Source organism: Myxocyprinus asiaticus, chromosome 43 (assembly GCF_019703515.2).
Source record: "Myxocyprinus asiaticus isolate MX2 ecotype Aquarium Trade chromosome 43, UBuf_Myxa_2, whole genome shotgun sequence".
Lineage (NCBI taxonomy): Eukaryota > Metazoa > Chordata > Actinopteri > Cypriniformes > Catostomidae > Myxocyprinus > Myxocyprinus asiaticus.
This window is the reverse complement of record NC_059386.1, coordinates 3,594,712-3,619,366: the sequence shown is the minus strand read 5'-3', so window position 1 is coordinate 3,619,366 and position 24,655 is coordinate 3,594,712. Positions and strand designations below refer to the sequence as shown.

General features: G+C 38.7%; 1 protein-coding gene across 3 annotated transcripts in view; it reads left to right on the top strand.

The window, feature by feature from the left end:
- The window catches only part of LOC127433272 (mitogen-activated protein kinase kinase kinase 1-like), a 142,863-nt gene extending 118,208 nt beyond the window's left edge, over positions 1 to 24,655 (top strand). For 2 of the 3 annotated variants that reach the window (XM_051684999.1, XM_051685003.1), the window contains 6 exons: positions 48 to 200; positions 3,463 to 3,625; positions 4,926 to 5,057; positions 6,099 to 6,241; positions 15,854 to 15,985; positions 22,359 to 24,655. In XM_051684999.1, coding sequence (XP_051540959.1) covers positions 48 to 200; positions 3,463 to 3,625; positions 4,926 to 5,057; positions 6,099 to 6,241; positions 15,854 to 15,985; positions 22,359 to 22,508 — 873 coding nt within the window. In that variant the 3' untranslated portion in view covers positions 22,509 to 24,655. Of the gene's footprint in view, positions 1 to 47; positions 201 to 3,462; positions 3,626 to 4,925; positions 5,058 to 6,098; positions 6,242 to 6,592; positions 6,998 to 15,853; positions 15,986 to 22,358 lie in introns of those variants that run through there. The other variant, XM_051685000.1, reaches the window with a different exon arrangement.

Sequence of the window (24,655 nt, the reverse complement as noted above, 5' to 3'; positions counted from 1 at the left end):
TTATTTTTTTATTTATTTTTTCTCTCTATTTTGCTTTTCATGGCCAGACAACAGAGACTCTGCCTGGTCATACCAAAGCAAAGCAGCCATACAGAGAGGGCATGGACTGGCTCAAGGGTCAACAGATCGGCCTGGGTGCCTTCTCCTCATGTTACCAGGCTCAAGATGTGGGCACCGGCACGCTAATGGCTGTCAAACAGGTGAAAACATCTGTGACACACCATCTGAACACTTTGTGAGGCTTTTATCATGGATGAGTGAAAGTTCTCTTTGCATTTCTGTTTGTATAACATATATCAACATATGTTTGGATAGTCAGATCAAGACCATGGCACATAAAATTTGTGCTAAAAAAAACATTTGAATAAAAATTTCTATTGTGAGTAATGTATATTGTGACAATATCTTTATAAATACAGTGCTGTGAAAAAGTATTTGATTTCTTCTGTTTTTGTGTATATCTCATACTAAATTGATTCAAAAACTCATACAAAAGCTAACATAAAACAAAGGCTATCTGAGTAAACGCAAAATACAGTTTTTAAATGATAATGTTATTATTGAAGCAAAAAAGTTATCCAATACCATCTGGGCCTGTGTGAAAAAGTATTTGCCCCCTTAGTTACTAAATCCACAAATCTATGAAACAGCATTCATAATGAGGTTCGGCTGGAATAGACACACCCAGGCCTGATTACTGCCAGCCCTGTTCAATCAGATCAACACCTAAATTGAACTTTTATCAGCCACATGAAGTTGGCTAAAATGTCTCACCCTGTAGCACATTATGCCAAGGTCGAAAGAAATTCCAGAAATGATGAGGAAAAAGGTGATTGAAATACATCAGTCTGGGAAGGGTTACAAAGCTATTTCAAAGGCTCTGGGACTCCAAAGAACCACATTGAGAGCCATTATCTCCAAATGAAGAAAACTTGGCACAGTAGTGAACCTTCCCAGAAGTGGCCGACCTTCCAAAATTCCTCCAAGAGCACAGCGACGACTCATCCAGGAAGTCACAAAAAGCCAAGGACAACATCCAAGGATCTGCAGGCCTCTCTTGCATCAATAAAGGTCACTGTTCATGACTCTACTATCAGAAAGACACTGGCCAAAAATGCCATCCATGGAAGGGTGGTGAGGAGAAAACCACTGCTAACTCAGAATAACAATAAGGCTCGTCTGAATTTTGCCAAAACATCCTCTAACCTTTTGGGAGAACTTTCTGTGAACTGATGAGTCGAAAGTGGAACTGTTTGGAAGACAGGGGTCCCGTTACGTCTGGCATAATCAAACGCAGAATTCCACAAAAAGAACATCATACCTACGATCAAGCATGGTGGTGGTAGTTTGATGGTGTGGGGCTGCTTTGCTGCTTCAGGGCCAGGGCGATTTGCAATAATTGAGGGAAACATGAATTCTGCTCTCTACCAAATAATCCTAAAGGGGAGTGTCCAGTCATCAGTCCGTGAGTTGAAGCTCAAGCACAACTGGATTATGCAGCAAGACAATGATCCAAAGCATAGAAGTAAGTCCACCTCTGAATGGCTCAAAAGAAGCAAAATTATAGTTTTTGAGTGGCCTAGTCAAAGTTCTGACTTGAACCTGATTGAGGTGCTGTGGCAGGACCTTAAAGGGGCAATTTATGCTCAAACCCTCCAGTGTGGCTGAACTAAAGCAGTTCAAAATTCCACCACAATGTTGTGAAAGACTAATCTCTAGTTATTGGAAGTGTTTGGTTGCAGTTGTTGCTGCTAAAGGTGGCACAACCAGCTATTAAGTTTAAGAGGGCAGTTAGTTTTTCACATGAGTGATATAGGTGTTGGATAACTTTTTTTGCTTCACTAAAAAATATACACCAGCAGCCAAAAGTTTGGAATAATGTATAGATTTAGTTTCTGGTACTTTAATTCACCAAAGTGGCATTCAGCTGATCACAAAGTATAGTCAGGATATTACTGATGTAAAAAACAGCACCATCACTATTTGAAAAAAGTAATTTTTTATCAAATCTAGACAGACCCCATTTGCAGCAGCCATCACTCCAACACCTTATCCTTGAGTAATCATGCTAAATTGCTAATTTTGTACTAGAAAATCACTTGCCATTATATCAAACACAGTTGAAAGCTATTTGGTTCGTTAAATGGAGCTTAAATATTTGTCTTTTGTGTTTGTTTTTGAGTTGCCACAGTATGCAATAGACTGGCATGTCTTAAGGTCAATATTAGGTCAAAGATGGCAAAAAAGTAACAGCTTTCTCTAGAAACTCGTCAGTCAATCATTGTTTTGAGGAATAAAGGCTATACAATGCTTAAAATTGCCAAAAAACTGAAGATTTCATACAAAAGTGTACACTACAGTCTTCAAAGACAAAGGACAACTGGCTCTGACAAGGACAGAATGAGATGTGGAAGGACAGATGTACAACTAAACAAGAGGATAAGTACATCAGAGTCTTTAGTTTGAGAAATAGACACCTCACATGTCCTCAGCTGACAGCTTCATTGAATTCTACCCGCTCAACACCAGTTTCATGTACAACAGTAAATAGAAGACTCAGGGGTGCAGGCCTTGTGGGAAGAATTGTAAAGAAAAAGCCACTTTTGAAACAGAAATACAAAAAGAAAAGGTTAGAGTGGGCAAAGAAACACAGACATTGGACAACAGATAATTGGAAAAGAGTGTAAAAAAAGAAAAAGAAAAGAGTGCTAAAAGACTGTGGGAATCACAGCACAGGCAAAAGACGCTAGACTGTAAGGTACATGAGAAGTGCCCGACAAGACAGCCACATCTATGGCAAGTGCTACAGGAAGTGTGGGTGAAATGTCACCTGAGTATCTGGACAAACTGACAGCTAGAATGCCAAGGATCTGCAGAGCTGTCATTGCTCCATATGGAGGATTTTTTGATGAGAACTCTTTGAAGTAGTTTAAGAAGTTCTGATTTTTTTTTTTTTTTTTTTTTCCAAATTGTAATAGTAATTTTTCACATTATTAATGTCCTGACTATACATTGTGATCAGCTGAATGCCACTTTGGTGAATAAAAGTACCAATTTCTTTCCATAAGAACAAAATCTGTACATAATTCCAAACTTTTGGCTGCCAGTGTATATATATTTAAAAACTGTATTTTCTGTTTACTCAAGTTGCCTTTGTTTCATGCGATATCTCATTTGAAGATCTAAAACAATTTTGTATGAAAAATACACAACAATAGAAGAAATCAGGAAGGAGGCAAATACATTTTCACAGCACTGTATATTCACAACATAGCACATTAATTTTTGCTTGAATGTGTCCAAGGAACTGAGCATGTTGTGCAGTTAAAATTGCTGATTTTACAGCTTCAGAAGCCATTATTTTGCATTGCCTTAGTTTTTGCTTTGACTATGTTCTGGATTTGACAGGTAATGCAGAACATATTTTTTGCAGACATAATTATAGGTGGTTTTTACCTATAGGTGACATATGTGAGGAACACCTCCTCAGAGCAGGAAGAGGTGGTGGTGGCGCTGCGAGAGGAGATTCGAATGATGGGCCTCCTCAATCACCCAAACATCATCCGGATGCTTGGAGCAACCTGTGAGAAGAACAACTACAACCTTTTTGTCGAGTGGATGGCAGGTATGTTATACTGTTTTGTAGGGCGGTATGACTTCTGTTCAAGTAATTTTTTATCATGGTAACTGTATATATCACTATAAAGCTATTTTTGCTTGAAAGTAAAGAGTTATGAGTCATCGTTATGGTATCCATTAATGCTGCATGCTGCAATATACCCTTGAGCGATTACCAAACCTTAAAAGGCTGCGTTTTAAAATATAGTCTGCATTCAGTGCTTCAGTCGGTGTTTCAGTTAGTGCTGTGTGAGCAAGTGGCACCCTCTAGCGGTCTTGAAGGCATTATCCATTATACCCCTATAATAAAAAATTTAAAAGGGTTTTGTTGCTTTTGCTAAAACTTTTTATATTTATTTCATCATGTTATCAGATTTAATTATCTTTTTTATCTTTGATGTACCTTTCGTTGTGGCTCTCTTTAAAATTTTGGCCTGTCATGTGTTCAACAGTTCAACAATTCATGTTCAATAGAAATTATTTATTGTTTGAACAGTAAAAAAGCTTTTGTACTCCTTTGTACATTTTTAAAGCATTATTCCTAAGTAAAACAGTGACATGATGACAAAATAAGGTAAGTGGCAAAATATCGGTATCGACCTATATTCTTTGTTAAAATTGGAATAGGTCAAACATTTTCATATCAGTGCATCCCTAGTTCTCACATGTAAATAATGTAAAGCAGTCCTGCTTACTGATAGCCCACGGTAGTGTTGGGGACAAACTAACTAAAAGTAATGATAGTTACTAAAAAGTGACACTAGTAACTTAACTATTAACTAATTTTAGAGTAGTGTGACTATGTTTAGAGCTCTTTTCACAAAAGTGTAGCTTTTCCAGTTACAAGGTACTTTTTCCAACATGTAGCCAATGCATCATAGCATCACAAAGCGCTACATTTTTATCACGTTGTATAATGAGCATGCAGCAATTCCGCCATGTGAGCTGAGGCAGTAATCAAACACACTCACCTAAACCATCCTCTGTCTCTCATATCATATGTATGGTTGGAAAGTCCAAAACATATAAGGTAATTTGTTTGTTGATACAGTTCATGTTTTTAATTAATAATAATAATAATAATAATAATAATAATAGGCAAATGCTTCTTATCTTCGTTGACCGTATTTCTGCCTCTGTTACTGTAATTCAACACATTCTGCCTCTGTGGATGTGATTCAGTGGTAAGGAAAATAAATACAGGAGTTTCTAGATTAAAACTAACTTAATCGCCATTTTAGTCAGTAACTTTATTAGGAACTGCGGAAAAACTGATCTAACTTGCACTCTTCTTTCTTTGTCTTCAGGTGGTTCTGTATCTCATCTTTTAAATAAGTATGGTGCCTTCAAAGAGGGTGTGGTCATTAACTACACTGAGCAGCTTCTACGAGCTGTCGCCTACCTCCACGAGAACCAGATCATCCACCGGGACATCAAAGGTGAGCTACAGTCAAACCCAAACCTACAGGAAACACAGCTATTGTTTTGTACTGGGAGGAATGGTTTCCATTTTCATCTAAGTGTACTTTTCTTGGTGCTCTCATAGGTGGGGGAAGCCAGGACGTTGTTCATTTTCCTTTTTGTGTGTGTTTTAAGCTCTGTTCCTAAACATAGTAAGCTACCTAACTAGGCAGAATTTTAAGGCATCATAGGCGCTCCTGGCACAAAGGCTGTTCTAGAAGGTAGACGGCAACATTATACTGCCTTTTAAGATGACTTATTTTGGCCATATTCTAACGCATTATTGGATACATGGGTAATTCTCATGAAACCTGTCAAGAAATTAACCTATTGTACTCCATAATTGAAAGAAACTTCTTCTTTTTTTTCTTAATGGTCCTAAAGGCTTTATTTTCGTTTTGCAAAATATAATTTTATTTTTTTTATTGATTTGGGGTTAAACCATGGGTTAGCATCCATGATGGGTGGACAAGTCGAGAGAAATGTTGATTTTTTAATGTACTTTGATTTACAAACAGTACTTTACTTACAGTATGATTTAAAAAAAAAAAATGTGTTTAAAGACTATTTGTCTCTTATGTTTAAAGTACCTGTATCAAGTCATTAGCTTGGCAACATGCCTTGTTGCCAGTGAAGATAATTTCAGATCAGTCACTTATGAGGTTATGCTTCAGTTAAGTCCAAAGTATACTTTGTTTTTGATGCGAACGCTTGGCGTCTGCGTACAGTTGAATGCTAGCCTTTTAAAAGTATACTTCAATTGACTGTGGGCATGTACACAGGCGGTAGGCGCATGCGCTACAACTGCTGTGAGACCGTTGTGCTCTATTGACTGTTGATTAAGTCTAGCCTTGAGCTTGCAGCTCATTGATCCTTGATAGCTGCATGTCATTTTATAAGGTTCTCTTCCACACTTCCAATATAGACATCCTCAAGCTTTTGTGGTTGACAGTGTGGCAGCAAAATAGGTTTTGGAACAGAAATTAAGAATGTCTGCCTTCTCATTTTGACCTGTGTAGGTGCCAATCTACTAATTGACAGCACAGGCCAGAGGCTGCGGATTGCTGATTTTGGGGCAGCGGCGCGATTGGCCTCTAAGGGCACAGGTGCTGGAGAGTTCCAGGGTCAGCTCTTAGGGACCATCGCCTTTATGGCTCCAGAGGTAAGACTGAGTCCCCTCTTCAACTGAAATTATGCTGTTTCTTGTGTCAGAGCCTGTGCTGTGATTGGGCAGTTAGTAGAACTGTGAACCTCTCTCAGAACCAGCCCGAGTTGCTACTGACTTGAGAGCTAACTATATTACTACATAAACTGCCCACAAATAAATATAGTGCATCTTTAATAACCTTGAGTGAGTAATTGAATAGCCTTAAAGGTGCTGTAAGTAATAAACACCTTTTTTAAATAAGCATTTTGATGATATCACAGCCTGCTTTTGATGCATCCGTCAAAAGTTACAATTCAGTAGTCATTTCACACATTTCTAAATAATATTTTTGTAACACGGTTCAAGGATGGGAAAGGAGGCCCCTCCTTTATCTCTCTCCCACTGATTAGGCAACTCGGCACCGGGCGTGTATCCTCACGGCCTGGCCACGTCGTCCTCCTTGTTACACTCCTCCACCGCCCGATTCAGGCCGGAGCACCATCTGGACTGGCTTACGCTGCCCTTCCAGCCGTTCCGCCACCCGATGGTCCTCCCCGCCTTCTAAGAATCTGAGAGGGACGAGGGGAGGGAGAGGGGAGAGAGGAAGAGCGAGCAGGAGAGACAGAGAGAGAGAAAAGAAAACACTCTTAATCGGCACCCGTGGGCATGCCGCCCACCTGGCAGACGGCGGCAGGCTGCTCCGCCTCCTGGCGGCCGGCAGTGGCTCCTCCACCTCCCGGCAGATGGCAGGGGGTCCTCCTTCCCCTGGCGGACAGCAACGGCTCCACCGCCCCCTGGGGGATGGCAGTGACACCTCTATCTCCTGGCGGATTATTGGGTTTCGGCACCAATGAAACATGGTTCAAGGATGGGAAAGGAGGAGGCGGGAACCGGCTGAGCAGTCAATGTAAACTTTGATGACTTAAAGGAATTTAAACATAACATAAAACACACAGACACGCACATACACAGCGGCCACTCTCTCTCCCTCTGGCATCCCCGGCCCCTCCTTTATCTCTCTCCCGCTGATTAGGCAACTCGTGCCGGGCGTGCATCCTCATGGACCGGCCACGCCCTCCTCGTCAATTTTATTTTTGACAAACAGAGAAAATAATGTGACTCGTGTTTATGCATCAAGTTTTAAGAACATATTTTAGCATCCAACATGATTTGATAGTTTATATGCCATCACAAGCTGCGGAAGTTATTTAAATATATAATTAATACAATTATAACTAATAACTTCTTAAAATTAAACCTTATAACTTGACACTGTGACTTTTAAAAAGCGGCATGAGATGCATGGTAATGTTCAAAGCAGTTAGACTACTGCATGCTTATGTAGAAACATTTTCAAAAAAAGTCCAGATGGGCACAAGAAGGTGTCCTGTGTAAGTCCCCTTTGGTGTGCAGGAATATTAAGGCCCAGATATACTTCATATGAAATCGGATAATGAATGGGTGTTATCGTCATTTAGAATAAAATCTGGCCAAAAATAAGTTGTTGTTTTATTGCGTTCGTTTTGGTGGTTCGGAACAGCTCACCTGGGTGAACTTTTTGGAAAACTTCTAACCGACTGATAAACACCTTCTTGCTGCCATTTGGTTCACATCATCGGTAAGTGTGGCCTGAAGCTCCACTACTACTTTGTTTTTCAATCAGTATTCAACGTGAACACATCGGCGTGCAAGACCATGTCATGCAATTTTATTTATTTATTTATTTATTTTAAATTAGTCTACAAAAGGAATCAGATCTACTCAAATACTCTGTGCCCATTCATTCATGTGCCATCTGCAGTGAAACCCATTTACACATCTGCCCAAAGTAAGATATGCCTCTTATCATTATGTCTGTATTTTGCCCATTATTACTCTTTTATACACCCATCTTTGCAGTAGTATCAGTGTCATCGTAAATTCCAATAACAGAGTCTAACTGGCGCATAATATGGTCATGTATAGTGTGTTAGCGCATTCGTGTCATAAATTCAAAATGTAAACAAGACAAATTAAATATATTTTACTGCGTATTACTCAAAATCAGCATTGAGTGGTTAAAACAGCTTCTTTTACTGATCTAGTGTGAATTCTACTCCTACAAATAGGCATAAAGTAATTGATAACACATTTTAATGTCACATTAGTTTAGGTTTTACATGTAGCGTCTTCGTATATAAAAGCTCTTCTAAACACCTCCCACAATGGTGTGGCGGGTGTCTGAATGTTCGCAAACAGTATACCATTGCTCGGCTGTTTAGAACTTCTTTTTACCCCTGAACAAAGAATGCAGAAGATCTTCTCTGGCAGTACACTGGCGGCCAAAAGTGGCAAAAAAGAAACCGCTTTCTCTAGAAACTTGTCAGTCAATCATTGTTTTGAGGAATGAAGGATATACAATGCTTAAAATTGCCAAAAAACTGAAGATTTCACACTAAGGTGTACACTACAGTCGTCAAAGACAAAGGACATCTGGCTCTAACAAGGACAGAATGAGATGTGGAAGGCCAGCTGTACAACTAAACAAGAGGATAAGTACATCAGAGCCTCTAGTTTGAGAAATAGACACCTCACATGTCCTCAGCTGACAGCTTCATTGAATTCTACCCGCTCAACACCAGTTTCATGTACAACAGTAAAGAGAAGACTCAGAGGTGCAGGCCTTATGGGAAGAATTGCAAAGAAAAAGCCACTTTTGAAACAGAAAAAAAAAGAAAAGGTTAGAGTGGGCAAAGAAACACAGACATTGGACAACAGATAATTGGAAAAGAGTGTTATGGATCTTAACCCCATTGAGCTTTTGTGGGATCAGCTAGACTGTAAGGTGTGTGAGAAGTGCCAGGCAAGACAATCACATCTATGGCAAGTGCTACAGGAAGCGTGGGGTGAAATGTCACCTGAGTGTCTGGACAAATTGACAGCTAGAATGCCAAGGATCTGCAGAGCTGTCATTGCTGCATGTGGAGGATTTTTTGATGAGAACTCTTTGAAGTTCTGAAAATGTTTTTCAAATTGTAATAGTAATTTTTCACGTTATTAATGTGCTGACTATATATTGTGATCAGTTGAATGCCACGTTGGTGAATAAAAGTACCAATTTCTTTCTATAAGAGCAAAATCTGTACATTATTCCAAACTTTTGGCTACCAGTTTATATCAGGGCCTTAGTCCCATCTGTCTTGTTCTCTCCTCTTCACCTTTCTGATTGAGCACCAGTGGGCAGGCCAAGGGTGCGATGATGATGTAAAAGTCATGTGCTGATGTATTCATATGTGACGTTACAAAGTAGGGAAATCCAAATGAGACATTTTTGCAGCTTGGTTTAATTAAATGTTCTTTTTTATTGAGGAGGACGTTTTGAGTTCTGAAACGTGCAGTATTTTTTTATAGTACAATGAACTTTTACATGTCAAAATATCAAGGAACATTTTATTCCTCGTGTCCTAACCCCTTTAATGTCAGTGTCTTTCATCAAAGCCTCAAGTGTGGGGACATCTTTGTGTGCTGTTCTGAGTTACGTGGCCAGTCAGAAAACAGCACAAAGTGGATTTAGATCTCAGTAACTTGAAATTGCAGTAAGTTGCAGTTCTTTTGAAGTAGCCACAATTGGCCGGCCCCTTAATTCCTTGTTGTCATTGTGGCTCCAAACTCTGTTTAATTAGGAAGCAGTTCAGCTGTCCAGTAGAGTATTCATTGCTGAAACCTCTTCAAAATGAATAAGCTGTCTTTTGTCTGGGAACTTCTCTCTCTCTCTCTCTCTTATTTTCCAACAAAACCTCTAAAGTGTAAAGCAGATTGACTTCTACAGCTCCTTTTAAGTAGTCAAATGAAATGGACCCAAGCAAAGTGACCTAAATCACTAGTGTGTGTCTGCGTTTATAACCAGTTTTCCTGTATTGGTATTTTGACGATTAATAAAATAAAGTATTTGCAAGGTTGATTTTACCAGTGCTGGCATGTGTGCCATAGGTTGCCGATCCATGTGTCAGAGCAGCGCTACTCAGTCCTTGAGCTATCTTTTGCACCCAGCGTTATGAATTTAAAAAAATATATATTTATCAATAGCCTATCAAATGTTCATGAATTGTGAGGTGTCTATTTTCCAGAGTATTTATGGTAGCTCTTTGTATTGCTGAAACACAGCACCTTTAGAGAGGGAAATAAACTCCAAAAGGTTTATAACAAATGAAACAAACAACAAAAAATATCTGAGCATAGCTGATGTTTCATGAGAGCGGTAGTTAGTCTGCGAGCACCTTCATAGAAACATGTGCGCACACGCACAGTCTGTCAAGCAAACATGCACAATCAAACATCCCAGTCTCGCTTGAAAGTCACTCATCAGCACGAATCTGTCAAACCCGTTTGAATAGCTTAACAAAGATATATGGTCGTCATGAGATAAATAAACATAACAGTGTAAATGGTACAAATTAGGCATGTAAACAACAGAGATCCCAAAATATATTTATATGCAATATAATATTAGCAATTTCAAGACATCATATTATTTGTTGGAATACATTAACTCTGTATTTTTTTAAAAGCTGAAATGTGACCAAAATTATGAAAAAATAATGATAAAATATTTTAAATAAATGTTTCTATAATTTACCAAGTTAGAAGATCCCCTGTATAATTTAATAACAGCACTAGCTGAAAGAGAATTTCTTTCATACTATATGTAAGCAAAATGGACATTATAACTGAAATATACCTAAATGAATTGGAATTGAGAGCTTGTGAATTGGAATCCAATCAAATCATGATATTGTGATGTATCGTGTTATATCGCAGTGTATCAAATAGTGATGTGTATCACAATACGGATCATACTGTGAGGTGGCAGGCATTACCCAGCCCTAGTCATAAATATATCAATTAATAACATCCACAGACAAACATGTTAGTAGTTCAAACCAAACAATAGGTTACCATTACCAGATTAATCTGGAATTCCGTTTTTTTTTTTTTTTTTTTTATCTAAAAAATGTGCCCCTTGTGAATTCCAGATAAGCAGTGCAATCTTTGGATTCTTTATAAACACTTTTTTACCCAAACAAGTGTTATTCAACCTTCCCTCGAATGGAGCCACTGCTGCGTTATACACATACTTTAGAGTTGAGAATGCACGAGATGGAGGCTACTGATTTTTGTCATCAGCTGACAGCACTTTATTTAAGGAGATCCGGATTATTTAAATGAATCCAGAGAAATAAAAGCTTATAAACGGATAGATACAAAACTGGTTTGAACCATTGCCACAGTTGCTGACAGGTTATAAATCACTGTTGTTAAGGGGCAATTCAAGTTGGGCAGTTGGGGTTGTTTGTTGTGCGAAGAAGTGCACAACACATCCAAATTAGCAAAGCAAATAAAATCTAAAAACTAGAGCTGTCAGAATGAATGCATTAACGCATGTGATTAATTAAAAAAGTTTAACGTGTTAATTTTTCTTAATCGCGATTAACGCATTTACGGTTAATATGGCATAAACACTTTTGTGAAGGGTGGAAACTTTGTAATGTGTCCACCTGGAGTCATTACACTGACACACACTTCACATACAGGCACAGCGCCAGAGCCTTTCTACCAAGTAGAGCCTACAAGCTTAGCATAAAATAGTATAACGCGGTGGTCCCATTGACATTCTATGGGCGGTACTGTCGTAAAACTCTCCAATGATAGAGCCGCGGAGGTTGTTATCTCAGTAAATAAAATAATCTCTTCCCTTTCGTTGATAAAATGAGGGAGAAAGGAGCTCTTGGCGCTGTATGATGTACAAAACAAGCCCAGATGGGACTTGTAAGGTGCATTTTAATTACCACAGAAGCAAGTCAAGTCTTAACTATCACTAAACGCAGAATGAGACGTTTTTATCTGGAAGCGGAATCATGAACACAGCTTCATTGCTGTAACAAAGTGGATAGCCACAGTCTACTGGCAGATTAATGTTGCAGAGAATGTGAGCTTAAGAGATTTAATGCCCATTGCAATGAAAATGCAACCTATGTGGGAACTAGTCAAACTCACACTTAGACTTTGGGAAAAGTTTATGTTACTCGAATTGGTGCTATTTTTTGTTTGGAAAATGTTAATAAAGTATTATATTGTTACATATTGTTTTGTTTTCTTTCCTAAGATGGAAATAAATGCATTTTGTATATATAGTATAGAGTCAAATTTCAGCATTTTCAAAATCTGCGATTAATCGTGATTAAAAAACAATTATCGACTGACAGAACATCTAAAAACACAACGAAATTAAGCCACAGCACAGTTAAATTAACAAAGTAAATGTATACCGTGTGTGCGTGTGTATACATACATGCATACATTCTGAGATGCTATCCTTCTCACCACAATTGTACAGAGCAGTTATCTGAGTTACCGTAGACTTTCAGTTCAAACCAGTCTGGCCATTCTCTGTTGACCTCTCTAATCAACAAGGCGTTTCCATCCGCAGAACTGCCGCTCATTGGATATTTTTTGTTTTTGGCAACATTCGGAATAAATTCTAGAGATTATTTTGCGTGAAAATCCCAGGAGATCAGCAGTTACAGAAATACTCAAACCAGCCCGTCTGGCACCAACAATCATGCCATGGTCGAAATCACTGAGATCACATTTTTTGCTGCCGCATGATTGGCTGATTAGATAATCGCATGGATGATTGTTGGTTCTGCGGACAGAAACGCCTTGTTGATGAGAGAGTTCAACAGAGAATGGCCAGACTGGTTTGAACTGATATAGAATAGCATTCCGAGATGCGGGATGGCGCTGTTTTGGCGGCACGAGGGGACCTACACAATATTAGGCAGGTGTTTTTAATGTTGTGGCTGATGGGTGTGTGTGTGTGTGTGTGTGTGTGTATATATATATATATATGTATATGTGTATATATACTTTTATTGAATCACATTGCAGAGATCCAAATGACTGCAATTCAGATTTTCAGAATTTTAAACTTCATACATTATTTCATAAAATAGGTACTCAACCAATGCAAACTGATTCATGAATTTGAATTAGGGATATCAATCTGTAAAAAAAATATTATCTAGATAATTACATGATATACTGATTAAAGCTACACTGTGTAACTTTTGGCCCTCTAGTGGTTGAAGCACAAAACTGCAAGTTACTTGCAGAGGAACACTTTGTCAGTTGTGATTAGGCACTGCTCTTCTGGTGGATGAATCTCATGGTTTGAGTGAGGACTCGGATATTACCTGCAGAGTGAGCTATTTTCATGTTGATATTATGTTATTCACTTAAAGTTATAACCAATATATTACTTATTTTGAGGAAGTTAAACAGCACTCTTAATTATATTTTAATATGAAACTCGTGAAAAGGCTGATATGAGTCCAATTAAAGACACTGTTTTTATATTACAATCTACAGCACCGCAAACAATGAAAGACTAATATAAAAACGCAAATCCCCTTATCCCCTTTTCTCCCAATTTGGAATGCCCAATTCCCACTACTTAGGTCCTCATGGTGGCGTGGTTACTCACCTCAATCCGGGTGGCGGAGGACAAGACTCAGCTGCCTCCACTCCTGAGACCGTCAATCCGCGCATCTTATCACGTGTCTCCGCATGTGGAGACTCCGCATGCGGGGGCTTATGCTACTTTCCACGATCCATGCACAACTTACCACAAGCCCCATTGTGAGCAACAACCACTAATCATGACCATGAGGAGGTTACCCCATGTGACTCTACCCTTCCTAGCAACCGGGCCAATTTGGTTGCTTAGGAGACCAGGCTGAAGTCACTCAGCACACCCTGGATTCGAACTCGCGACTCCAGGGGTGGTAGTCAGCGTCAATACTTGCTGAGCTACCTAGACCCCCTGCAATAATACATTTTAAATCTTTTATTTAGAAGTACAGTTACAATAGAGATGGTTACACTTAATAAACATTACTATTTTATGAAATCTGTACATTATAGACAACTTGAGATGAGCATAAATACATGGGGAACCACCTTGTACCTATAGTGGCTTTTTAGATCTGTTTAAACATCTGCTAAAAGGATAAAGTGGCAAGTGTCCGTAAACAGATCTATTGCTCAAATACTTTATTGGCTTACACTTGCTTGCAAAGTTTAGACCATTAGGTCTTCCTCAGGCAGAAAAAGAAAAAAAGGAGAAAAAAAAATAGCCTAAGAAAACAGCGGCTCACACATTTAGAGACACAATTTGGGAATCTTGAAACTGCAGCAATGTTATAAAATACTCAGAAGTCATGAATATTAGTAAATATGTAACAGTAACTTCACTGAAAAACTAAACTTAAACACATTGCGATCAGTACACGAGTATTGTTCAATTCATTAAAGCATGACAAACGATATAAGCTTCAACAACCCTACCAGAAAACATATCCAAGCATTATAGCAGTTAAACAACTTCGCCAAACAGAAAAAAACAAACTGTTAAATCCATAAGGAGAGTGATTTCACTCCGCTGCTGTCCTGAGTCCTGAAACCGGACCTTCATTCTCAGCTTACAGATATGACGTAAACACGCAAGGACGAATGACATATGCCTGTGATTTCACGCCAAATTCGACCTGACAGCTCAAATTCCCTCAAAATAAAAATCATTATTGTAGGCTTACTGTAGTGAATCGGGGTATGACAAGGACATGGTTTTGAACATTGATTTTTTTATGTACTCACTCAATGAACTTTTGTTGATTGTAACCACAATAATCTTACATAGTGCAGCTTTCATTTAATCCAGTTAATCACATGTATTAATAATTGGTTTGAAAAGTCCCAAAATGATGATAATTCAAATATATTACATTATGACAGACAAAAGCATTGAATGGACATTACAAAAAATGGATTTAGGGATCAATATATTGTTTGTTTAATGTCCATATCATTGAACATAAGTCTATCACTACCTTAAAAATGCCTTATTGCAGAAGGTACGCACAGTTCTGGGAGCATGATTAATTGCGTTATTTTTGTTGATATAATTAATCGCACTACATGCTCTGATATACTCCAAAGTTATTCTTTGTTCTTTGCTCAGAGCTATAAAGAAAGTTGAAACCGTTGAGCTTCTTTTATTTATTTATTTATTTTTTAAACACTGTTTTGGTACAAATGTTTGGATTTATTTTTTTTAATCCCCTTTTTCTCCCAAATTGGAATGCCCAATTCCCACTACTTAGTAGGTCCTCATGGTGGCGCGGTTACTCACCTCAATCCGGATGGCGGAGGACAAGTCTCAGTTGCCTCCACTCCTGTGACAGTCAATCCGAGCATCTTATCACGTGGCTCGTTGTGCATGACACCGTGGAGACTCACAGCATGTGGAGGCTCATGCTATTCTCCGCAATCCACGCACAACTCACCACGCACCCCACTGAGAGCGAGAACCCCTCATCGCAACCACCAGGAGGTTACCCCATGTGACTCTACCCTCCCTAGCAACCGGGCCAATTTGGTTGCTTGGGAGACCAGGCTGGAGTCACTCAGCAGGATTCGAACTCGCGACTCCAGGGGTGGTAGTCAGCGTCAATACTCGCTGAGCTACCCAGGCCCCCCGAATTTATTGATTATTAACAGGTGTCATGTATGTGTCATGTGTTTGTGCAGGTGTTGAGAGGGCAGCAGTACGGGCGCAGCTGTGATGTTTGGAGTGTGGGTTGTGCTATTATAGAGATGTCCTGTGCTAAACCTCCATGGAATGCTGAGAAACACTCCAACCACCTGGCACTCATATTTAAGGTGAGGATAGGGGTGGGTGGGTGTGTGTGTATGTGTGTGTGTGTGTGTTAGGAGTGGCCGTTATGACCAAAATTTTATGTCACAGCAATTACAGAAAAGAGTTTTTTTTGCTCTATATATTGAAAATATAATAATATTATAAAATGCATGTAGCAATGTATTAATTTCTATTTTTGGATACTCCAGTGAATTAAATAGTTTAATATACAAAAACAAATGTACACTGATGAGCCAAAACATTATGACCACTCACAGGTGAAGCGAATAACATTGATTATCTCCTAACAAGGCCACATGTGAAGGTCTGTAGAGCAAAAACAACGATACTGTGATAGGTAGATTAGATGGTAAGCGAAAAATCAGTTTTTGTAGTCAACGTGCTGAATGCAGGAGAAATGGGCAGGAGTAAAGACCTGAGTGACTTTGGCAAGGGCCAAATTGTTATGGCCAGATAACTGAGTCAGAGCATCTCTGAAATGTGAAGGCTTGTGTGGTGCTCCTGGTCAGCAGTGTGGAGTACTTGCCAACAGTGGTCCAAGGAGGGACAAACCACAAACAGGGTGTTGTGCGGCAAAGGCTCGTCGATGCGTGAGGGCAACGAAGGCTGTCCTGTCTGGTCCGAACCGACAGAAGGTCTACTGTGGCACAAGTCACAGAAAATTGTAATGATGGTAACTGGAGGAATGTGTCACAACACACAGTGCATCGCACCCTGCTGCATATGGGTCTGTGTAGCCGCAGACCAGTCAGAGTGATGACCCCATCCACCATCGAAAGTGCCTAAAATGGGCACGTGAGCATCGGAACTGGACCTTGGAGCAGTGGATGAAGGTCGCCTGGTCTGATGAGTCCCGTTTTCTTTTACATCACGTGGACGGACATGTATGTGTGCACCGTTTACCTGGGGAAGTGGTGGCACCAGTATGCACTGTGGGAAGACGACAAGCCGGTGAAGGGAGTGTGATGCGCTGGGCAATGTTCTGCTGGGAAACCCTGGGTCCGGCCATTCATATGGACATCAATTTGACAAATGCCACCTGCCTAAACATCATGGCAGATCAGGTACACCCCATCATGGCAATTGTTTTCCCTGATGGCAGTGGCCTCTTTTAGCCACTGTATAGGATTATAGGATAATGCGCCCTGCCACACTGCACACATTGTTCGGGAATGGTTTGAGGAACACGATGATGAGTTCAAAGTGTTGCCCTGGCCTCAAAATTCCCCAGATCTCAATCTGATTGATCATCTGTGGGATGTGCTTGACCAACAATCCACGGTGGCTCTACCTCGCAACTTACAGGACTTGAAGGATTTGCTGTTAATGTCTTGGTGCCAGATACCACAGGACACCTTCATTGGTCTTGTAGAGTCCATACCTTGCCAGGTCGGCGCTGTTTTGGCGGCACATGGAGGACCAACAGCATATTAGGCAGATGGTTGTAATGTTTTGGCTCATTGTGTATAATTCAGTAAGTCTGGCATCAGTGTAAAAACATGAGTTAAACACTTGAGTTAAGGACTACGAAAGAATATAAAACAAATATATTTGACTCTTTCTGAATTCTGATTATGAGATGTTTAAAAGCATTTGTAAAAGCCCATATACACACACCTGTTACAATGTTACTGTACACTAGTTGAATTCTGTATTTATGCAACAAGCTGCGACATTGCTAGGCAGCCATAAATCAGTGTTTGGGAAGCTATTTTGAAACTATAGCTTCCCAAGCTACAAGCTACTCTTAACTTAAAGTAGTTAAACTGTAGTTAAGCTATTTATTTAAAAAGTAGTTAGCTACACTACAAGCTACTGACAAGAGTAGAAATCAAATAAAATACTTTCAAATAGATGAAAACATTTCGAAGAGGCATAACTAATTTACTATGAGTCTAAAAAGAAAAAACTTGAAACAGTATCAAAAGCTGGAAAATAAAAATAGGCCTTTAAGTTAGTTTTAAACTTGGCTTGCAATGGGGAGGCACTGATGTGAATAGATAGACTGTTGTAGAACTTCAGGGCAGCTACAGAAAAGGCCCGGTTGCCCTTAGACTTGCAGTGTGAACGGGGGACAGATAGAAGTTGATTACATGATTTAAGTGACCTGGGGGCAGAGTAAGGATGGAGAAGATCACAGATGTATTCTGGTGCCAGTCTATGCAGGGCCTTGTATGCAAAGAGCAGAATCTTAAAACCAACTCTAAATTTAATTGGAAGCCAATGTAAGGAGGCTAGTACAGGAGAAATGTGATCCCATTTCTTTTTTCCCATTTACAATCTGGCTGCCGCATTTTGGACAATTTGCAAAGGAGATAGAGTGGATTGAGGCAAGATGACATACAGGGAGTTACAGGAGTCCAGACGAGATGAGTGCATAAATCACAATTTCAAGATCATTTCGAGAGAGAATGATTTCTTTTTTTTTTTTTTTTTACATTTTTGCAACAGATCCAAGTTCCAGACTACTCTTAACCGTAAAACTTTGCGTTTTTGGGCTGCTGCCCACAATTTTTCAGTCAAATTTAAAAGCTCACCATTCACACATACTGTGGACTAATTGCAAAAAATTGGTCTCATTTTTCAGAGAATTGACCAAATAAAAGACTTCAATTATTCATAAATAATATTGTATGTGTTTATAATCTTATGATAAACAGACTTTTTTTTTCCTAACTTTGTAAACATGTAATTCTGGTTCTGTTCACTCTACCTCACTTTTAAAAGTCTTATTTTATTCCATTTGGTGGCAGAAAGCACTAGATCATAATATACAGATCTGAAATGTAGGTGGCGCATGAACACTTTAAGCTTAAACACTTAAAAACATCTGAAACACCTGTTATGACTTTTTCACTGCTCATGAGTTTGCATCCCTGCATATAAAAAACAAGCTTCAACATCTAAGAGCATACAGTTGAAGTCAGAAGTTTACATACACCTTTGTCAAATACATTTAAACTCAGTTTTTCACAATTCCTGACATTTAATCGTAGAAAACATTCCCTGTCTTAGGTCAGTTAGGATCACTACTTTATTTTAAACATGATGCTGCCACCCCCATGCTTCACGGTTGGGATGGTGTTCTTCGGCTTGCAAGCCTCACCCTTTTTCCTCCAAACATAACGATGGTCATTATGGCCAAACAGTTAAATTTTTGTTTCATCAGACCAGAGGACATTTCTCCAGAAAGTAAGATCTTTGTCCCCATGTGCACTTGCAGACTGTAGTCTGACTTTTTATGGCGGTTTTGGAGCAGTGGCTTCTTCCTTGCTGAGCAGCCTGTTAGGTTATGTTGATATAGGACTCATTTTACTGTGGATATAGATACTTGTCTACCTGTTTCCTCCAGCATCTTCACAAGGTCCTTTGCTGTTGTTCTGGGATTAATTTGCTCTTTTCACCCCAAACTACGTTCATGACTAGGAGACAGGATGCGTCTCCTTCCTGAGCGGTATGATGGCTGCGTGGTCCTATGGTGTTTATACTTGCGTACTATTGTTTGTTCAGATGAATGTGGTACCTTCAGGCATTTGGAAATTGCTCCCAACGATAAACCAGACTTGTGGAGGTCCACAATTGTTTTTTGTTTTTTTTCTGAGGTCTTGGCTGATTACTTTTGATTTTCCCATGATGTCAAGCACCATGTACACCACCAATTGACTCCAATTAGCCTATCAGAAGCTAATTGCCTAAAGGCTTGACATTATTTTCTGGAATTTTCCAAGCTGCTTAAAGACACCGTTAACTTAGTGTATGTAAACTTCTGACCCACTGGAATTTGTGAAATAGTCAATCAAAAGTGAAACAATCTGTCTGTAAACAATTGTTGGAAAAATGTACTTGTGTCAAGCACAAAGTAGATGTCCTAAACGACTTGCCAAAACTATAGTTTGCCAATATGAAATCTGTGGAGTGGTTAAAAAATGAGTTTTAATTACTTCAACCTAAGTGTACGTAAACGTCTGACTTAAAATGTATGTTAACAGCCCCGCATTTCAGTTATGTTGCAAGGGAGACGTCAGTGCCTTCAGAGTGGGTGTTTTCAGCCGCCAGTCTTGCTGTCAACCGTCAGCTTACCCAACTGACCCCTGCCCTATAGATATGTTGATTTTTCTGAATGAAAGATGATTAGGATTGGACAATTTGTGGGTAGGCTAAGACTGATTTTATTTTTCCATTTTGTTAAACTGGCAAAAGTTATCGCCTCATAGGAAAATTGGGTATGCAAGTGAACCATTCTAAATTTGTTTATGAAATATGAGAAGTAAATATACAGTTGTTCAAATGATAATGTAATAACTATTGCTAAATATGCACATCTGTCATGTGAGCCTGTTTGGTTTCAGCCAGTATAGACTTGTTGAGAAAACATGTTTAGCTTTTCTCATGCCTGTATCATGACTGGCTGTTTTGGCTTGTAGATAATTGTTAATAACCGGTTAATACTGGCAGTTATTTGGTTAAAAGAATTTGACAAAATGTGCATTCCTGATTGCAAAATTTATTAATATCACCTGATAGATATATTTAATTAGGGTGAAATTCCCTTACAAAAATTAACCATGGTTACTACAGTTATGTTACTATAGTAAAACCAAATACTGTAGGTTCACAACATTAAATTTAACATACATTAATACTTAATATATGCTAATAAAATTAGAAAAAAAAATGTATTTTATATAGCTGAATTGAAATATATTTATAAACAGCAGCGATTAACTGAATATTTCCCTTTAAGGTTGTGTGGGGCTCAAATGAATCAGTGAATCATTCATGTGAACCGGTTCATTTACATGAACTGTCTAAAAGAAACAATTGACTGTAATATGTATGTATGTGTGTGTGTGTGTGTGTATATATATATATATATATATATATATATATATATATATATATATATATATATATATATATATATATATATACATGCATGCACTGATCAGCAACAACATTAAAACCACCTGCCTAGTATTAAGTAGGTCCTCCTCGTGCTGCCAAAACAGTGCCAACCCACATCACAGAATAACATTCTGAGATGATATTCTTCTCACCACAATTGTACAGAGCAGTTGTCTAAGTTACCATAGATTTTGTCAGTTCAAACCAGTCTGGTCATTCTCTGTTGACCTCTCTCATCAACAAGGCATTTCCATCCTCAGAACTGCTGCTTACTGGATGTTTTTTGTTTTTGGCACCAAAAATGCTTTGCAGTTTAGTTTGCTAATATAAAATCTGTGGAGTGGTTAAAACATTTTTTTTTTAATGACTTCAACCTAAGTGTATGTAGACTTCAAGTGTGTGTGTGTGTGTGTGTGTGTGTGTGTGTGTGTAATTTTATTATCTTCCCTGAGGTCCACTTAAAATATTAGTATAGTTTTTTGCACAAAAAAAATCACCCTAAAGCGCGTAATTGTTTACAAGAGAAACTTATGCCGTTCACAAACCAAAACAATTTCAAAACAATATAAAATAAAAATAAAATCATTTCCAAATAATAATAAAAAAAAACCGATGTAAACAATGACGCGCTTCCTGACTCCTCCTCCACGTAACACGTGACCTTACCAACGAGCTTACGTCATCCCTCTCAATGAGCGCACGTCACAGAGATGTACGAAAGCGAACATTTGTAGTATTGTTTTGTTTCTAAAAATAATTGTTTGCATTCAGAAGAACTTTATTTGTCGACTGGAGTCGTGTGGATTATTTTGATGCATCCTAAATATGCATTTTGGACCGTCAAAAAATGGAGTACATTCACTTGTATTGTTTAGAGGAGGAGGCCTGAAATGAAATCCTAAAAATCTTAAATTCTGTTTTGATGAAGAAAGAAACTCAGATACATCTTGGATGGCCTGAGGGTGAGTAAATTATCAGCAAATTTTCATATTTGGGTGAACTATTCCTTTGAGGAAGTTTTCAATTCTGAAACTTTCAGTGTGTTTTTATAGTACAATAACCTCTTATGTCAAAATATCAAGGAAAATGTTATTCCTCATGTCATGAACCCTTTAAATGATTTGGTTTTCCCAGCGCTGTAAGAGAGAGAGGGAGGATGGTTTAGGCAAGCTCAGTTGATTACACCCACTCCTTGATTGCTCCATTGCTGCGCTCACAATGTATAATAGGACAAATCGTTGGAAAATTAAGCTCGTTACTGGAAAAATTACACTTGTGAAAATAGTTGAACTTCTCTCATCTTACTGAAAAATTTAGTTAAGTTAGAAGCATTGCTAATTTTAGTTAACTACTCCCCAACAGTGGTGTGTATAATCCTGCCTTAATATGTGTTGTTTGGTTCAGTATTGACCGTTTACCGAGTACCCCATGCAACTAACTCAACTTTCTAATCACTGTCTGCTCACCCAGATTGCCAGCGCTACCACAGCACCCACTATCCCCCTGCACCTGTCACCCGGACTGCGGGACGTCACCCTGCGCTGCCTCGAGCTTCAGCCCTCTGACCGGCCGCCCTCCCGAGAGCTGCTGAAGCACCCCATCTTCCGCCACAACTGGTAGAATCTGTCGGCAGATGCCAAGACGTCATACTACTGAGGGCCGTGTCTGGCCTGTGCCTCGTACTGCTGTCATCTTCTGTGCTAGTTCAGTCACATTCAACTGGCCCCTCAGTACTGTATCTTCTGCACAAGGCTGCAGGAATAAGAGTGTCTGTATAAAAGTGACGTTTCTGTGCACTGCATTCTGTTTTGTTAGATCTCTTCATTCATTTATGCATTTAGCTGACATTTTTATCCAAAGTGACTTGCAAATGAATTTTCCTACCAGAATGGGTGTAAATCAGGGCATCTTTATTCTTAGAGCGATCCAAACATTTTGGTCAGTTAAAATGGGCAAAGAACACTTTTAGAAGAACAACGAGTAGGTTTAGTGGCTCATTTGTGAAAGGAATTGTTTAGCCAAAAATTACAATTCTGTCATCATTTACTCACCCTCATATTGTTCCTAACCCATATGCTAGTATTTCTTTTCTGTGGAACAGAAAAGTAGAAATTTCAGAAGAATCGTTATGCAGGACCATCTAGTCCTCTGCCGATGGCACGTCTCGCCCATATTCGCATCTAGAATTAAAAAATGCTGCGGCACGTTCAGTTATTACACGTTAACAATGCTGTTTTGGCAACAATGACGCCAGATAGGCAAGCTTCAGCAGAGGGCAAGGTTATCAGTGAATATTGACTTATTAACCTATGACTTCAGAAGAATTTGACAGATGTGGTCACTATGAACTGTTGTTGTTTGGAAAAGAGCTACGTATCGATTCTCCAAAAACATTCTTGTGTTTGTATTTTTGAGGAAATAATGGCAAAAATGTTATTTTGGGGTTACTTTTCCTTTTAGGTTCTCTGTTCTGTGGTGTATAGTCCAGTTTCTGGTTCCTGGAGCAGTTGAAAGAACATTCTAGAAGCAGCAAGGGAGTTTAATGGCTTATTTGTTAAATTTGTTAGCATGTACAAGTTACGCTAATTTGACAGCATTTGTGGTATAATGTTGATTACCACAAAAAAAATCATTTCGACTAAAAATCTGGGTTACAGTGAGGCACTTGCAATGGATGTGAAAGGGACCGATCTGCTAACGTTAAAATACTCTGTTTCAAAAGTATAGCTACAGAGAAAATCACTTACTAACCTTTTCTGTGTAAAGTTGTAAAATTGGTTATAACTTCTTTTCCATGACGATGTGAAGATGTAAACCCTAAAATGGCTGTAAAATTATGATTTAAACAACTTAACAGCTGAAATAATACACAAGTCTTAACAGGAAAATTAATGTAAGTGCTTTTATAAAATTATAAGCTTCAAGTTTTTGCCCTAAAACCCTCAAAAAATTGGCCCCATTGACTTTCATTGTAAGTGCCTCTTTGAAACCTTGATTTTTGCTTTTTTAATTTATTTATTTATTTTTTTTCTTAAAAGAGGGAGGAGTCAAAAATATTTGTGTTAATCAACATTATGCCACAAATTCTGTTGATTGAGCTCAACTTGTACTGGACCCGGAATATTCCTTCAAGTCCTCTCACATTTAACACTTAATTTTCATGCAGTCATGAATGTTTTGGAGAAAGGCCAAACTTTGCTAGTTGAACTAGCATAATGCTGAATGTGAATTCTTATGATGCCGTTTTGGCTTTCATTTCTAAATGGAGATCATATGCATTTAAATGTATGCTTTTACATGTTTTAGTTTACTGAATGTTATTGCGAACTGGTTTAGAGCTATCGCCCAATTTTAGACTGTGATATGTGTGTTTTGTTTTACACATTTGAAAGTCTCACTGGAACACTATTTCTGATCTCCAACTTTGTTCGCTGCTTTTCAATTTATATGTTGTGATTCACTTATTTAATTATTTTGGATGTTGACTCGTGATTCAGTTGAATTTGACATTTCATTTCCTGTTCAGCTGTTATTTACGGATTAGCCATTATATTGGTGCGGTTCTTTTCACTTTCATGAAATTCTGACTGACTTTTTGTAAATGATTTGATTCAAAACTTTTAAGCTTCTTTCCATACATGTTTGAAAGGTTCAGTGACCTGAGGATGTCTAGTTGACCTCCAGGTTTTATTTACTCTATTACAACTGTACACCGATCAGCCACAACATTAAAACCACATGCCTAATATCGTGTAGGTCCCCCTCGT